Source organism: Ornithodoros turicata, chromosome 10, assembly GCF_037126465.1.
Source record: "Ornithodoros turicata isolate Travis chromosome 10, ASM3712646v1, whole genome shotgun sequence".
In the NCBI taxonomy this organism is placed as follows: domain Eukaryota; kingdom Metazoa; phylum Arthropoda; class Arachnida; order Ixodida; family Argasidae; genus Ornithodoros; species Ornithodoros turicata.
Genome location: NC_088210.1, coordinates 31,686,210 through 31,700,023, shown reverse-complemented (window position 1 = coordinate 31,700,023; position 13,814 = coordinate 31,686,210). Strand labels below are relative to the sequence as shown.

The 13,814-nt window shown below is 43.4% G+C and overlaps 1 protein-coding gene across 2 annotated transcripts in view; it reads left to right on the top strand.

Moving 5' to 3' along the window:
• LOC135369904 (uncharacterized) overlaps nucleotides 1-13,814 on the top strand; it is a 60,320-nt gene that overhangs the window by 23,104 nt on the left and 23,402 nt on the right. For both annotated transcript variants that reach the window (XM_064603495.1, XM_064603496.1), the window contains exons 2-5: nucleotides 5,396-5,432; nucleotides 11,980-12,151; nucleotides 12,402-12,442; nucleotides 12,826-12,901. In XM_064603495.1, the coding sequence (XP_064459565.1) occupies nucleotides 5,415-5,432; nucleotides 11,980-12,151; nucleotides 12,402-12,442; nucleotides 12,826-12,901 (307 nt within the window). In that variant the 5' untranslated portion in view covers nucleotides 5,396-5,414. The remainder of the gene's footprint in view (nucleotides 1-5,395; nucleotides 5,433-11,979; nucleotides 12,152-12,401; nucleotides 12,443-12,825; nucleotides 12,902-13,814) is intronic.

Sequence of the window (13,814 nt, the reverse complement as noted above, 5' to 3'; positions counted from 1 at the left end):
GGCGCTGACTGCGTTTCGCTCCAGTATAAATCCTGATATCTTCGCGTACGCCCACTGGACACAGAGCATGTATATGAGGGGACCACAGATATAGGTAGGGCCTTTCTAAAAATAGGTTAACGGGACCTCGTGTTCACGATATGCCCACTGTTGCTAACTTTTTTTTTTTTTTCATCGAGAGCATCGCTCTGCTTCGCTTGCTGAAGCGTATAGCAACCAGTCCAGAGGTGCAAACGGGCCGGTGCTGTTTCGCAGGGACTCAATGGCGCATGCTTGAATAAGCATGTATGTACTTTGGAGTGATGCATGGTTTGAGCAGGAGAGAGTGTTGCGGAGAACGTGTTTCTGGAGTGGCGATCTTCGTCGTTAGGCTTAAGAGGGTCGCGTTAAAGTGTGCAGAGATCATATCGTGTACTTTATATGTACACGCGATTTCGTAGCTGCTAAAATTACCTTTGATGGGACGGGCGACTTGAGGCGGACCATAAAAGCAAAGTAGTGATGTAGTCTTTTTCTTCTTTTTAAAGCGGCAGCACTACAGAGCACACCATCGTGTAGGTCCGTCCGTAGTGTCACGTGACAGTATGCGTCACCACGTGATCGCCGGACTGTGTTTGCCGTACGCTGAAATTGGGTAACCACGGCATTAACAAAGCAAAAAATAAGAACAAAAACGATTTCACAAGAGATTTTAAAAGGCTTTCAATAAAAACCTAATGGCATTTAAAAAAGAGTTTGATTAAAAATTTACCGTCAACGATGCCCATATGACGCTACCGCGTTGATATACGTGTTTGGCACAATGCCTACACTCATAAAGCGGTCACTTCCAGTAGAGGTAAAAAATGTATATGCGTTTTTACTTCTAAAAGTAAAACGTACACTCTTAAAACGGTCACTTTTCACGTTACCTCTGAAAACGGATAACTCCTGCTGTGGAGGTTACATAACGGGCAACGAGCTTAGACGAAACTCTCTGGTGGCCAGAGGTTACAGGCAGGAGTTATACGATCACAATGCGCTAGATGTACCCCGTAAACAAACTGTTACTCGTAAACAGGTAACGCTTATGACGGTTCTGTGTGTACTGTGTCAGCGGAATACTTTCAGGTTTCTGCCGCGAGACGAAGTCTACTAGTCACACCCTATTTCATAAACCTCTGTGCACAAAGATTATCGCGTATAGGCAGTGCAGAAAAAGAGCAGATTTGTGAATTAATTTCAGTTTATTTTCGGCATATATATACTTTCGATCTTGACAGCCGACCGCATCCCGCGGTATTACGCGACGTTGTGCAATGCCGTGTCAGTGCTGGGTTATACACTATAGTTAGAGGTTATCCTATACCTTTTGTTTTTAGTGTTAAAAACGCATATAATTTTTTTTACCTCTATTAGAAGTGGCCGTTTTAAGAGTGTAAGGTTGCAAACATTTTCTTCTTTCTCCCTTTCTCTCTCTCTCTCACTTTCGATTGACTGCAGTATAAAGGGTTTTCACCTACGTCACATTGTGACGTGCAGTGACGTGCATGCTCGTAAGCTCCTCCCCCTGGTGGTCACTTTTCCTGCTACACTCAAAACACATCAACTTCACGGGCATAGCACGCTGTGAGCCAACCATTGCCACGAATGATAGGCATCTGATTCGAAGCAAGAGGTGGGCGTACGCCTTTTTGTGGCAATTTGGATACATATATGAAAATTGCCACAAAAGGGCGTACGCCCCCGTCTCTCTTCGAATCGGAAGCGATAACCCTACACTCTTAAAAATGAACTTCACTCCATAGCACGCTCCTAGCCAACCATAATCTCGAATGATATCGTTGTCTGTCCTGATTTGTTGAAAACGGGAGGCGTACGCCTTTTTTGTGACAACTATGATCCGCATAAGTGTCACAAAAAAGGCGAACGCCTCCCGTTTTCAACAAATCAGGGCAGATAACGATATCATTCGAGATGATGGTTGGCTAGGAGCGTGCTATGCGGTGAAGTTCATTTTTAAGAGTGTATCATTCGTGGCAATGGTTGGCGCACAGCGTGTGATGCGGTGAAGTTCGGTTTTTGGAGTGCAGCGGCATTGAAAGATGACAAATTGCGCTATTTTTTCCATGCGACAACCACAGTTTTCATAAAAGAAAACGTGAGAACGACGATGACGAAGTGTCTTCTTGATAAAAGAAGGGTATACGGACGCGACCGGATTTCGAAACACCATTCAAGACTTCGTTTTCGAGCAAATGCTAATCTCGGCAGCTGCGCGCCGAAAAAGTGACCCACCACCATGGCAGCCGAACGCGTTCGTTTGACGTCATGTGAAGACACCCTGTATACAGTAGTGCATGTTTAAAACCCACGTGACTCATCGTACGCCCAACACCATGCAGAGGCGAATGCGTGAATACCGTAAAAAAAAAATAATAATAATCCTATCGTGCACCTGGCAACACCGTAGCTTATACCGCAAAGCGAGCGCACACTCGTACGTACCCGCCGGAGTGCGGCGATGCGCTCCATAGATTCCGTGCCTTTGCCATCCTTGTCAAGGCCTGCCCTGCTTATACGCTTTGTTGCTGGTTTCCTCTGTTTTTTTTTTCTTTTCTTTATTTATTTATTATTTTTTTTTTTTTTTGTGCCCTGTTCCGACGTTATAGGTTGACGTCTGTTAGACAATACAGCGGCGGCAGGAAGCACGCGCATGCTGCGCAATTATGCGTCAGGCCCCCGCTCTCGGAGCCTTTGATGCCGTTTCGCGTTGGGTCCCCCATATTGCGTTAGATATAGAACGACCCAGTGACACTTCGCGTTGCCATGCGAGATATGTTATAATAAGCTCGCGCGTATATAGTTCCCGAGGGAAGACTGTGTATATAGTGTCAGCTATGCGGGGGTAACGAGCGGGGCAGAACGTTTTGGGAACGTGCGTTAGTATAATGTGAGTTCTATTTATCTCCGTTTATCTCGTTTATCTTTCGGACGAATATGCACTGTGGCAGTCTGCAATGGGGGAACCGCAAACGGAACGAAATGCAAACTGCGGCAACGCAACAACAAAGTAAAATTCCTGCCACGTTATTATGGACGTTTTTGTCCCCGACAAAAAAAAATGTCCGCAGGATTTCGGAATATTAGAGAAAAACAAAATTAATATGAAGTATAGTCTCGTACTGGGGTAGCAGGTTCGACTTCATCGTGATTGACATCCCCATTTTTTTCTTTATCGCATCACCATCACCAGTGCGTGGTGATGCTGATAACCATTGTCCTTGAAACAATTAGGAGCTGTTTGCAGCGCCTCGTGGGCCGTGACAGCGGAGATGCTGATCTTGTGGCGAGACGTCTGTGCACTTAATGTAAATTTAATTGTCAATTCTTCACACAAGTTCAGTGACCAACTCTGTGGCTGTAACTTGTCCCTATATGTCGTTCGGCTGTTTTTTCGTCTACAAAAATGTTGTTCCTGTTTTGCGTGCACCGAAATGATGGACGAAATTCCTTCGATAGTGATGCTATACAGAAATACATACGACTCAGGTGCATTACTGTCCATTTTTGGAAAACGGGGTGTCCGTGCTAGCGAGTTTGAGTACGCCGGAAAAATGCTACGAATACCCCAAGCAGCACAACATCTTGTCCCAATATCGCACCAATATTGGCAATATTGGACCAATATTTGCAATACTGGGCCAATATTGCACCGATATTGGCAATACTAGACCAATATTGGTCCAATATTTGCAATACTGGCCCAATATTGGCAATACTGGACTAATATTGGACCAATATTGGCGTTACTGGACCAATATTGGCAATACTGGCCCAATATTGCACCAATATTGGCTATATACTGGACCAATATTGGTCCAATATAGGGCCGACACTGCTAATATTCGGCCAAGATAGTTGTGCTGCTTGGGACGATACGTTAAAAGGAAGTTATCAAATCCAAGAGTAATAGCAATGGGATGTCACTCGCTCCGAAGAAAGATGATGATATGGTCTTATCATGTTTTCAGCACTGTTATCGTGAGCACCTTCCGATGATGTAGTAAAACTCCCTATTAACGGGACATAAATACACGGCAAAAACTCTGGTCTATTAGAGAAGCATACATCCTATATCCGATCGAGTTTCCATGGCAGTTCGAGCTAGGCTTGAGGGCGTACCATCACTGCCGTTTCAGTTTCAGCCAAGATATACAGTCCTCCTACGCGTTAAAAAAAATGAGTATAAAAAATACACAATAGGAAAGAGCAACGGAAAATGCACTTTTCAATGTCTGGACTCCCCATAATTTCCTTCCGTGCGTGGGAAGACGTCTTAGAAGACGTTCTGATGCGCTCCACTGAATTTATAAGCAGCCTTTAAAGTAATCGCTGCTATTCTTTTGGGTAACGTATCCATGCGGCCGGGAGGACTCTATAAAAGATGAAAGGCAACTTCCGATCTTTAGGACCTCGAGGGATCTTTCGGACGTTCTCGAATCGGAAAGGAGAAAACGTGTGTCTTGGTACGTTTCATTTCGTTTGCGTTTCGTTTACCGTGACGGCGGTTTCGAGTGATCTGCGTTATGAAAGTGGAGAGGCTCAATTCAGTATTTTTATTTTGTTTTTGTTTTTTGTTTTAAGAGGGGAGACTTATATCGTTTCACGAATTGTGCTGCGGGTATCGATTTTTTTTTAATTTTTTAAAGTTTGTACTCTCTTGCTGCGGCACGTGCACTCCAAGGAAATAATAAAAATAGTAGTCGGAGAGTTACTACAGCTTCTAGTCCCCGATTACAATTAAATTTACTCCTGATCATCACTGCTAATAACGAATAAAGTTCCGTGCACTTATTCTGCGAAGAGACTAATGGTTGTCGCAATGCATGAAGTAGACCCCAGAATGAGTACTCCTTTACTTTAACTGCTCCCTTTTTTTTTTCTTTTTTTTTTTTCATGGGAGTGTGCAATCATCCTCTTTTTGCAAGAGCGTTTGTTCCTCCTGTTCTCGTGCAACCAGAAGCAGCCTGAAAATTAAAAATAAATAAATAAATGAATAATAATCATAATAATAAATCAAAATGTATGGAGGGGTCTCTCACTGCTCCTTTAAAATTAATCATCGCAAGTGTCTCGCGACGTAAGGCCTCGAATTAATAATGATATTAATATTATTTAAAATGAATGTTGTTCGGCAGTCTTTCACGCGCTCGAGCTTCCGAGTAGAATATACACCGAGTATACAGACAGACTATAGATACCGAGTATAGATAGTATAGATAGAGTATAGACAGTATAGATATTGTAGATATATAGTATAGATATAGATACACTGAGAACTATACAGAGTAGAATATAGTTGTTTGGGTTCAACCTGATGCCGAGTAATGATTTCCTGTTATCCTCTTATCAGGTATATTCGGCTGCCGGATATGGAGGAGGACATACAGGTGAGTGAGCGTTTTTTTTTTTTCAGTTTTTTTTTCTTTCTTTTCCTGTGACGGGCATAATGTAACAATCACGTGACATTCATGCGGGACGCATCCTGTATACATTCGTACAGCTCGAATATGAGCGCGCAGTTTCATAACAAAGGGGTAGAAATCAGTAGCTGTATATATGGCGTTGAGAGAGCGGGCAAAAATTTAGACAGGTAGATTTCGCGCCTTTATCGCATATCTATCAAGATTACTTTTTTGAAGAAGAAATTAACGTTCCTCATACGATGTTTTGAAAACAGGCGCATTTCGTCTTTAACGAGTATTTGATTGGCTGCAGTTTGGCAGGGAATAACTGCACAATAAGCAATTTTGGCATCCAAATTATCCTACACTCTTAAAAATGAACTTCACCGCATAGCACGCTCCTAGCCAACCATCATCTCCAATGATATCGTTGCCTCTCCCGATTTGTTGAAAACGGGAGGCGTACGCCTTTTTGTGACACTTATGTGGTTCATAATTGTCACAAAAAAGGCGTACGCCTCCCGTTTTCAACAAATCGGGGAAGATAACGATATCATTCGAGATGATGGTTGGCTAGGACCGTGCTATGCGGTGAAGTTCATTTTTAAGAGTGTACGAACCTTATCGGGTTCAGGGAGGTACAAAACTAGACGAAAGGTCGCCAACGAGGAGTCGCCGTCGTCATATCGCCATTATATCTTTTTTATCAACTCTTACCGATAAACATATACTGCCTTCGAGAGAGAGCAAATAACAACATTCTTCCCGCGAGCACACTTCCAACCATTCCTCGCATTTTCCACTCGCGCGCGTACTGCATTCGACGTCGCGCCGTTTCGTCGAAATTGCCTTCGGCAAACTTCCTTTACCGTCAAAACCGCGTATACGGAGCCGAAAATATTCTCGGAATCCGCTCACCTTCGTGCCGCATATTCCGTTGGAACTTTTTTTCCGAGAAACGGGAATAGCACTTTGCATTTCTGCGGACTAGGCAATACAACTATCGCCACCGCGACGTATCGCGCAGATTATTTCCTGTTGCCGGATGTCTCGAAGCACGAACCTCGAGAACAGAACCGACGGTGTTCCATTCGCGCCGAGGAAGACTGGGGAGAGGAGGAAAGGTTAATTTCCGTTCGACATTTAGGCGGTCTGATAGCGAAACCACCACGAAGACGAATGTGTCTCCGCGTGCGAGCGTGGCCGCTTTAATATATGCGTGCGTCTAATTGAATAGTACATATATTTGTGCACTCTAAATACAGATGATGGTGGTGGTGATGGCGATGTTGCTCAAAGAGCTTACCGTTGTCGGTTCTGAAAACAGGTGGTGACGGCGGCGAAAAAACCGGCTTGCCGACAATTCGCACGACAATGCGCCAGATCGCAAACCGCCAAATCGTTTTTTTTTTTCCTCTCTTTGCTCTTTATGTTCATTTTCCCACGCACTACGCGTACACTCTTAAAAATGACCTTCACCGCATAGCACGCTCCTAGCCAACCATTATCTCGAATGATATCGTTATCTGCCCTGATTTGTTGAAAACGGGGGGCGTACGCCATTTCTGTGACACTTATGCTGTTCATAATTGTCACAGAAAAGGCGTACGCCCCCTGTTTTCAACAAATCAGGGCAGATAGCGGTATCATTCGAGATAATGGTTGGCTAGGAGCGTGCTATGCGGTGAAGTTCATTTTTAAGAGTGTACCGGAAAAGCTAGTTACTCCGGTACGCGCAGTGCAGAGTCTAATATCTCCGTGTTTCTTTTTTTCTTCTTTTTTTTTCTATCTAATTAAATCTAGTTTCTATCTCTGTGAACTGCACTCTAAAAACAGATCTTCATCACATAGAGCACCCTCTTAGCCAATCGCCGTCCCGAATGACATCGTTCTGCCCCCTGGTTGGTTAAAAAACGGGAGGCGTACGCCTTTTTTTGGACACTTATGCAGCTCCAAAAAAAGGGGCGTACGCCCCGCGCTTTCCACAAATCGGGAGTGGTAAAGGTATCATTCTGCGCAATGGTTAGCCTTCATCGTGCTATGTTGTGAAGTTCTCTTTTTAGAGTGTAGTATACACCCTTAGAAATGAACTTCATCGCGTAGCACGCTCCTATAGCCAACCATAATCTCGAATGACATCGTTATCTGCCCTGATTTATTGAAAACGGGAGGCGTACGTACGCCTTTTTTGTGACACTTATGCTGTTCGTAATTGTCACAAAAAAGGCGTACGCCTCCCGTTTTCAACAAATCAGGGTAGATAACGATATCATTCAGCTCATAAGTTCATTTCTAAGAGTGTACACTCTTAAAAATGAACTTCACTGCGTAGCATGCTCCTAGCAAACCATAATCTCGAATGATATCGATATCAGCCCTGATTTGTTGAAAACGGGAGGCGTACGCATTTTTGTGACACTTATGCTGTTCATAATTGTCACAGAAAAGGCGTACACCTCCCGTTTTCAACAAATCTGAGCAGATAACGATATCATCCGAGATGATGGTTAGCTAGAAGTGTGCATTGCGGTGAAGTTCATTTTTAAAAGTGTAGTTCACGGAGATAGAGACTAGATTTGATTAGATAGAAAAAAAAAAAACAGAACACGGAGATGTCAGTCTCGACATTACGCGTACCGGAGTAACTAGTTTTTTCCGGAACGCGTATAGTGTGTGGGAAAATAAACATAAAGGGCAAAGAGAGGGATAAAAAAACGATTTGGCGGTTTGCGATTTGGCGCATTGTCGTGCGAATATTTCGAGCGAAGTCTAAAGTAACGAATTTATTAAACTTATAATATTTTAATGTTATTATCTTAAGGCGTCTTATCGCAAAACGTTGCTCCAACAACACGCGGCGAATTCACAAAATACACATTTTGAATGAGAGGCAATGAATGTGCTATCATCAAATACCACGGTGGTCCCGCTTATTCTTCGAGAACGACGGGTTCGGGTCGTTTGGAAACCATCTATTACGCTCGCAATAAATCGAAAGATTATTCCCCAAACAGACGTGAATTTTTTGTTTCCCTTTATCAGAATATATAGGTTCCACAAACACAGAAGGTCAAGGCCGCAATGTGGATTTATATATAAACAATGGCTTCGTTATTATATACGGTCCACAATTTATTCGGGCATAATATCTCACGCCAACCGCAGAAACCCTCTCGACCTTGAATAGGAGAGGACGAAAAGGGTAGAAGCTTTGCATATATCGATTGAACATCTATGTATTCTTGTGCCCATATTATGGCGACCGTTGGTTAGAAAGCGATAATTCTGGAGCCACGCGACGCATAGAAGCATTTAAACTATTGTACTCTTCATGTGAGCACAAGCTCTTTCCATTAGATTTAGGTAGTACACTCTTAAAAATGAGTTTCACCGCATAGCACGCTCCTAGCCAACCATCATCTCGAATGATATTGTTATCTGCCCTGATTTGTTGAAAACGGGAGGCGTACGCCTTTTTTGTGACACTTATGCTGGTCATAATTGTCACAAAAAAGGCGTGCGCCCCCCGTTTTCAGCGAATCAGGTCAGATAACGAAATCATTCGAGATAATGGTTTGCTAGGAGCGTGCCATGCGGTGAAGTTCATTTTTAAGAGTGTAGTAGCTGCGTAAATTGTAACATAATAAACTTTACGTTGCTCACTCTTAAAAATGAACTTCGCCGCATAGCACGCTCCTAGCCAACCATCATCTCGAGTGATATCGTTATCTGCCCTGATTTGTTGAAAACGGGTGGCGTATACGCCATTTTTGTGGCAATTATGAACAGCATAAGTGTCACAAAAAAGGGCGTACGCCCCTCATTTTCAACAAATCAAGGGCGAGAACGATGTCATTCGGGGTGATGGTTGGCTAGGAGCGTGCTATGCGGCGAAGTTCATTTTTAAGAGTGTGGAGAAGTAATTTCTTTTTTATTACATTCTTATGGAAATCATTCAGAAAAGTAACCGCAAGAGTATACGACTTTTTGCCTCGGTTGTATCCAAGTAACGTTTCTGTAGAAACGTTTCTGTAGCTTTTTCGTCTAAAATGTCCCAGAAGCTTAATAATTATTATTTTTATTCGTGTAATTAACCTTTATGGCATTTCTAGAAAAGTAACATTTACTCTTTTACTAACGTCATAGAAACGTAGTCTTCAAAAATGAAAGTAACAAGAGCTCGCCATCGTATTGCATAAAGATGGCACCGCAAAGAAACGCTAAGCATTACGGTCCAGGGCAAGTTACACAAATGCATCATCTTGCCATATATTTATCGTATCGGTGCATGCGTGGCCGAGGTTAGTGCGCTGTACAATACTGACTTGGTAATGTAAATTACCCATAGTAGACCATCGGTGCAATGATCGTATATGTATCTCAGTGCACCATATGGACACACCTGCATTTATATAGCGGATACTTCGTGAAGCAGTTAATCATGCGATATGTATATAACCTGTTGCCTATAAACCGGTATATGTATATGGTCATACATCTGTATAGGTTACGACTTCTCGATTCTTTTTTTTTCTTCTTTTTCTTTTTTTTTCTTCTTGCTATCACGACTACCATCTTCAGCTTCAGCATAACACGTCTGTATCCTCGGAGCCAACCCCCCCCCCCCCCCCCCAGGAAGGTAAGGCACACAAAGTAAAGGTATCAGCATACCGAGATATTCCTCCGACGAAAATTGACTCTGTATACCAGCCCTGTGACCTTCGAAATAGGAAGGGATAGCCAAAATATTTGCGGAGTGTAGTATTCCTCGTCCTTTTTGGAATACTGTTCTGATAAGTAGAAATATATGGCAGTCGTCGAAAAAACCAGACAACGGCCAGCCGCTGCCTGGCTTCTTCGACGGCTGCCATATTTCTACTCTTCATGTTAACAACAAAAATATAAAACACCGAAGCTTTCCTTTAATGGATAAGAGCTTTCATGCAGTAGACTGCATTTCGTCAGATACACTCTTAGAAATTAACTTCACCGCGTAGCACGCTGTAGCCAACCATAATCTCGAATGATATCGTTATCTGCCCTGATTTGTTGAAAACGGGAGGCGTACGCCTTTTTTTGTGACACTTATGCTGTTCATAATTGTCACAAAAAAAGGCGTACGCCTCCCGTTTTCAACAAATCAGGGCAGATAACGATATCATTCGAGATTATGGTTGGCTAGGAGCGTGCTATGCGGTGAAGTACATTTCTAAGAGTGTACCTGGCGAAAATACCTGAGGTTAGGTACCTGACGAAATGCAGTTCACTGCATGAAAGCTTGTATCCATTAAAGGGAAAGCTTCAGTGTATTATAGTTTTGTTGTTACTTTTGCCAAGTGGATCTTGACTCAACCCTCTGCGTTCTTCTACTCTTCGTGTTCTAAGACATTGAGGCTTGTGTTGAGTTTGTCCGTTCCAGCCTCAGAACAGTTATTTTCCACCGTGTTCTGATAAGTGGAGGCGAGACGCGCTGAGAGATAGCGACATATAGTACTGAGTACTACTAGCCCACAGACAAAATATCTCCCAGACACTTTCTGTGTCCTTATTTGACATCCTCCTCAAGTCTGTAGTAAAAGAAAGAAGAAAAAAAACTTGGGAAATAGCGCACATTGTTCCTGAGTGTTTTATTTCATTTGAGGGCACGTTCGAACAATATTTGTTTCAATACTTAAAAGTCTGCTACCATTTTACTTCAGACTTACTATTTTTCATGAAATACACTGTATACATTTCATGAAAGATAGCACCACGGCGTGTTGCAGTTGAAATGCGCGAACTGCAACAATTGGAGCTTGGCGGGAGGGTCTTTCTGATGCGTCTTGATTGACACGGTTCAAGCAGCAGAAATTTCTAGGACGACCGAAATGTATTTTACGCATGAGTGGATGAAAAACGGCCATTCATTCCATCGTCCCGTTTTGCGAGCATTTCTGGACCGTTCCTTTCCGTTTCAGTGATTGTTTCCCACGATGGTGATTGGTCACGTAGTACGTACATATGTTACGTGATTTTCCGCGCATTTCCTCCTCTCCCCTCTCCCCTTTTATGGTTTTGTATCGCTTTGTCATGGCTGGTGGCCTGAGGACGAGTATATGTTTGTAATTTTGTTGTAAGTTAATTTTGTAATAATACAATTTTCGTAATCACGTTTAACATCACTGCTTTGTGACATCATCATTTGACATCATCGCATATTTTATTGGTCTTCATGGCCTCTAATGAATTGCAGAATCAATTGAGTGCTTGTAAAAATGAAGACTTCGGGGAATCGATTAAAACGCTTTCTAGACTCGACATTCGTTGTGCAAATAAGCAGCGCCGCAGTGGTCAATCTCGGCATTAATTATGCCCCTATGAATGTCCTATAGATATATGTCGTGCCATTCAGAGACGTTATCACATAGCTATTTCGTGAGAAATCTCAGCGAACAAGGGAAAGCGCTCTTGTATTGTTGCAGTTCTTCACTTCGTGTCGCCTGATGTTTTAACTTGATACCCTTCCTCTCTTTCTTTTTTTTTTTTTAACCAGCTGGGCGAGGAGGGTGGTCCCTCACCGCCTCTGGACCACGGAGCCCAAAAGGCCCGAAGTGTTCTCTCCCACAAAGGGTCGCTGGGAAAGAGACGCAAGCCATCGCGAGAGTCCATACACACCTTCCTCACTTCCGTCAGCTGGAACGGCACTGCTGATGACGTCACATCCGGTATGAACCACACGTGAAACTGTGTTTTTTTTTTTTTTTTTTTGCGGATCAACATTGGTAGGAGGGGTTGTCGTCTCCGCGACGTTACTTGAAAAGTGTCAATTCATTTAAAACGCTTTTAAAAAGCTTTCACATAATCCTTAATTGCCCCTGAGAGGCTAACTCGGGATTGTAAGACTTCGGGAGCAAGACTTCCGTTCAGAGCCTGCACTTCATCATGTTACTTTCACTGACAAGTGTCTTTTCGCAGGTCGTGGGGCGAATGGAAGACATGTGACGAAGACTGTCGTGGTAAGATTCGGCGTTTCTTTTCTTCTTCTTTTTTTCCAATTTACCGTAGTTTTTATTTTATTTCTTTTTTTTCTACAAGTACAGTAAAACCCACGGATAGCGATATCGCGTATAACGATATTCCTCGTAAAACGATGGTTCATGATTTTACCGTCAAAATATACATTGGTTCTATGGGGAATCTTCTTTTTTTTTTTTTTGCTACACGCGGGGTGGCGCGCGACTCGACTTTTCGGGGACGCGCTATTTAGGTCAGCCCTCGTTTAACGATGTACCCCGTATAACGATGGAGTTCGCGATTACCGTCAATATCGTTATACGCGGGTTTCACTGTATATCCATTAGTCGTTGTATACCTGTTAAAAACACTTTTGAAATTCCAGAATCTCAGCGACCTGAACGGAGCGCCGAAATCTACTAAGGTCCAGATAAGCGCTCCGAAAATGGCAGCCGAGACGAGTAAGTACCCGAACCCGTGGATGATTCCGCCGCTCGTTCGGGTTTTAATCGACAGAGCGTCTATACTATATACACGGCTCATAGCCACAGTTGTTTCGCGGTGCTAAGCATCTATATGAGAAACCAACATGCCCCATACTTCGAGGCTCGTGCGCATGACGTCACGCGCAGCTTTTGAGTCACGTGACATGGAGATGCGTCACAGGCGCCATACTGCGTGCCGAATGAGGCAGCAATGGGTGGAGGGTTTCTACACTCTCAGAACAGAACTTCACCGCATAGCACGTTGTGCGCCAACCACACTCTTAAAAATGAACTTCACCGCATAGCACGCTCCTAGCCAACCATTATCTCGAATGATATCGTTATCTGCCCTGATTTGTTGAAAACGGGAGGCGTACGCCTTTTTTGTGACACTTATGCTGTTCATAATTGTCACAAAAAAGGCGTCCGCCTACCGTTTTCAACAAATCAGGACAGATAACGATATCATTCGAGATAATGGTTGGCTAGGAGCGTGCTATGCGGTGAAGTTCATTTGTAAGAGTGCACTGCCACGAATGATAGGGTTATCGCTTCTGATTTGAACACTGAGAGGAGGGGCGTACGCCTTTTTCTGGCAATTATCATATATCCAAATTGTTACAAAAAGGCGTACGCCCCTTCGCTCTTCGAATCAGAAGCTGTAACCCTATCATTCGTGGCAATGCATGGTTAGCGGAGAACGTGCTATGCGGGGAAGCTCTATTCGGAGACTGCAGAGGGTGTACAGATCAGAGGCCTCTCTCGCGCGCTGTATCAATCAATCAATTTATTGAGCTCCCAAAAGTCCCACACGGGCGTTACATGGGAGGAGTGGGTTACAGGAAGTGAGGAAGAAGATACAGGGCTGTACAGGGGTCAGCTGCTGTCG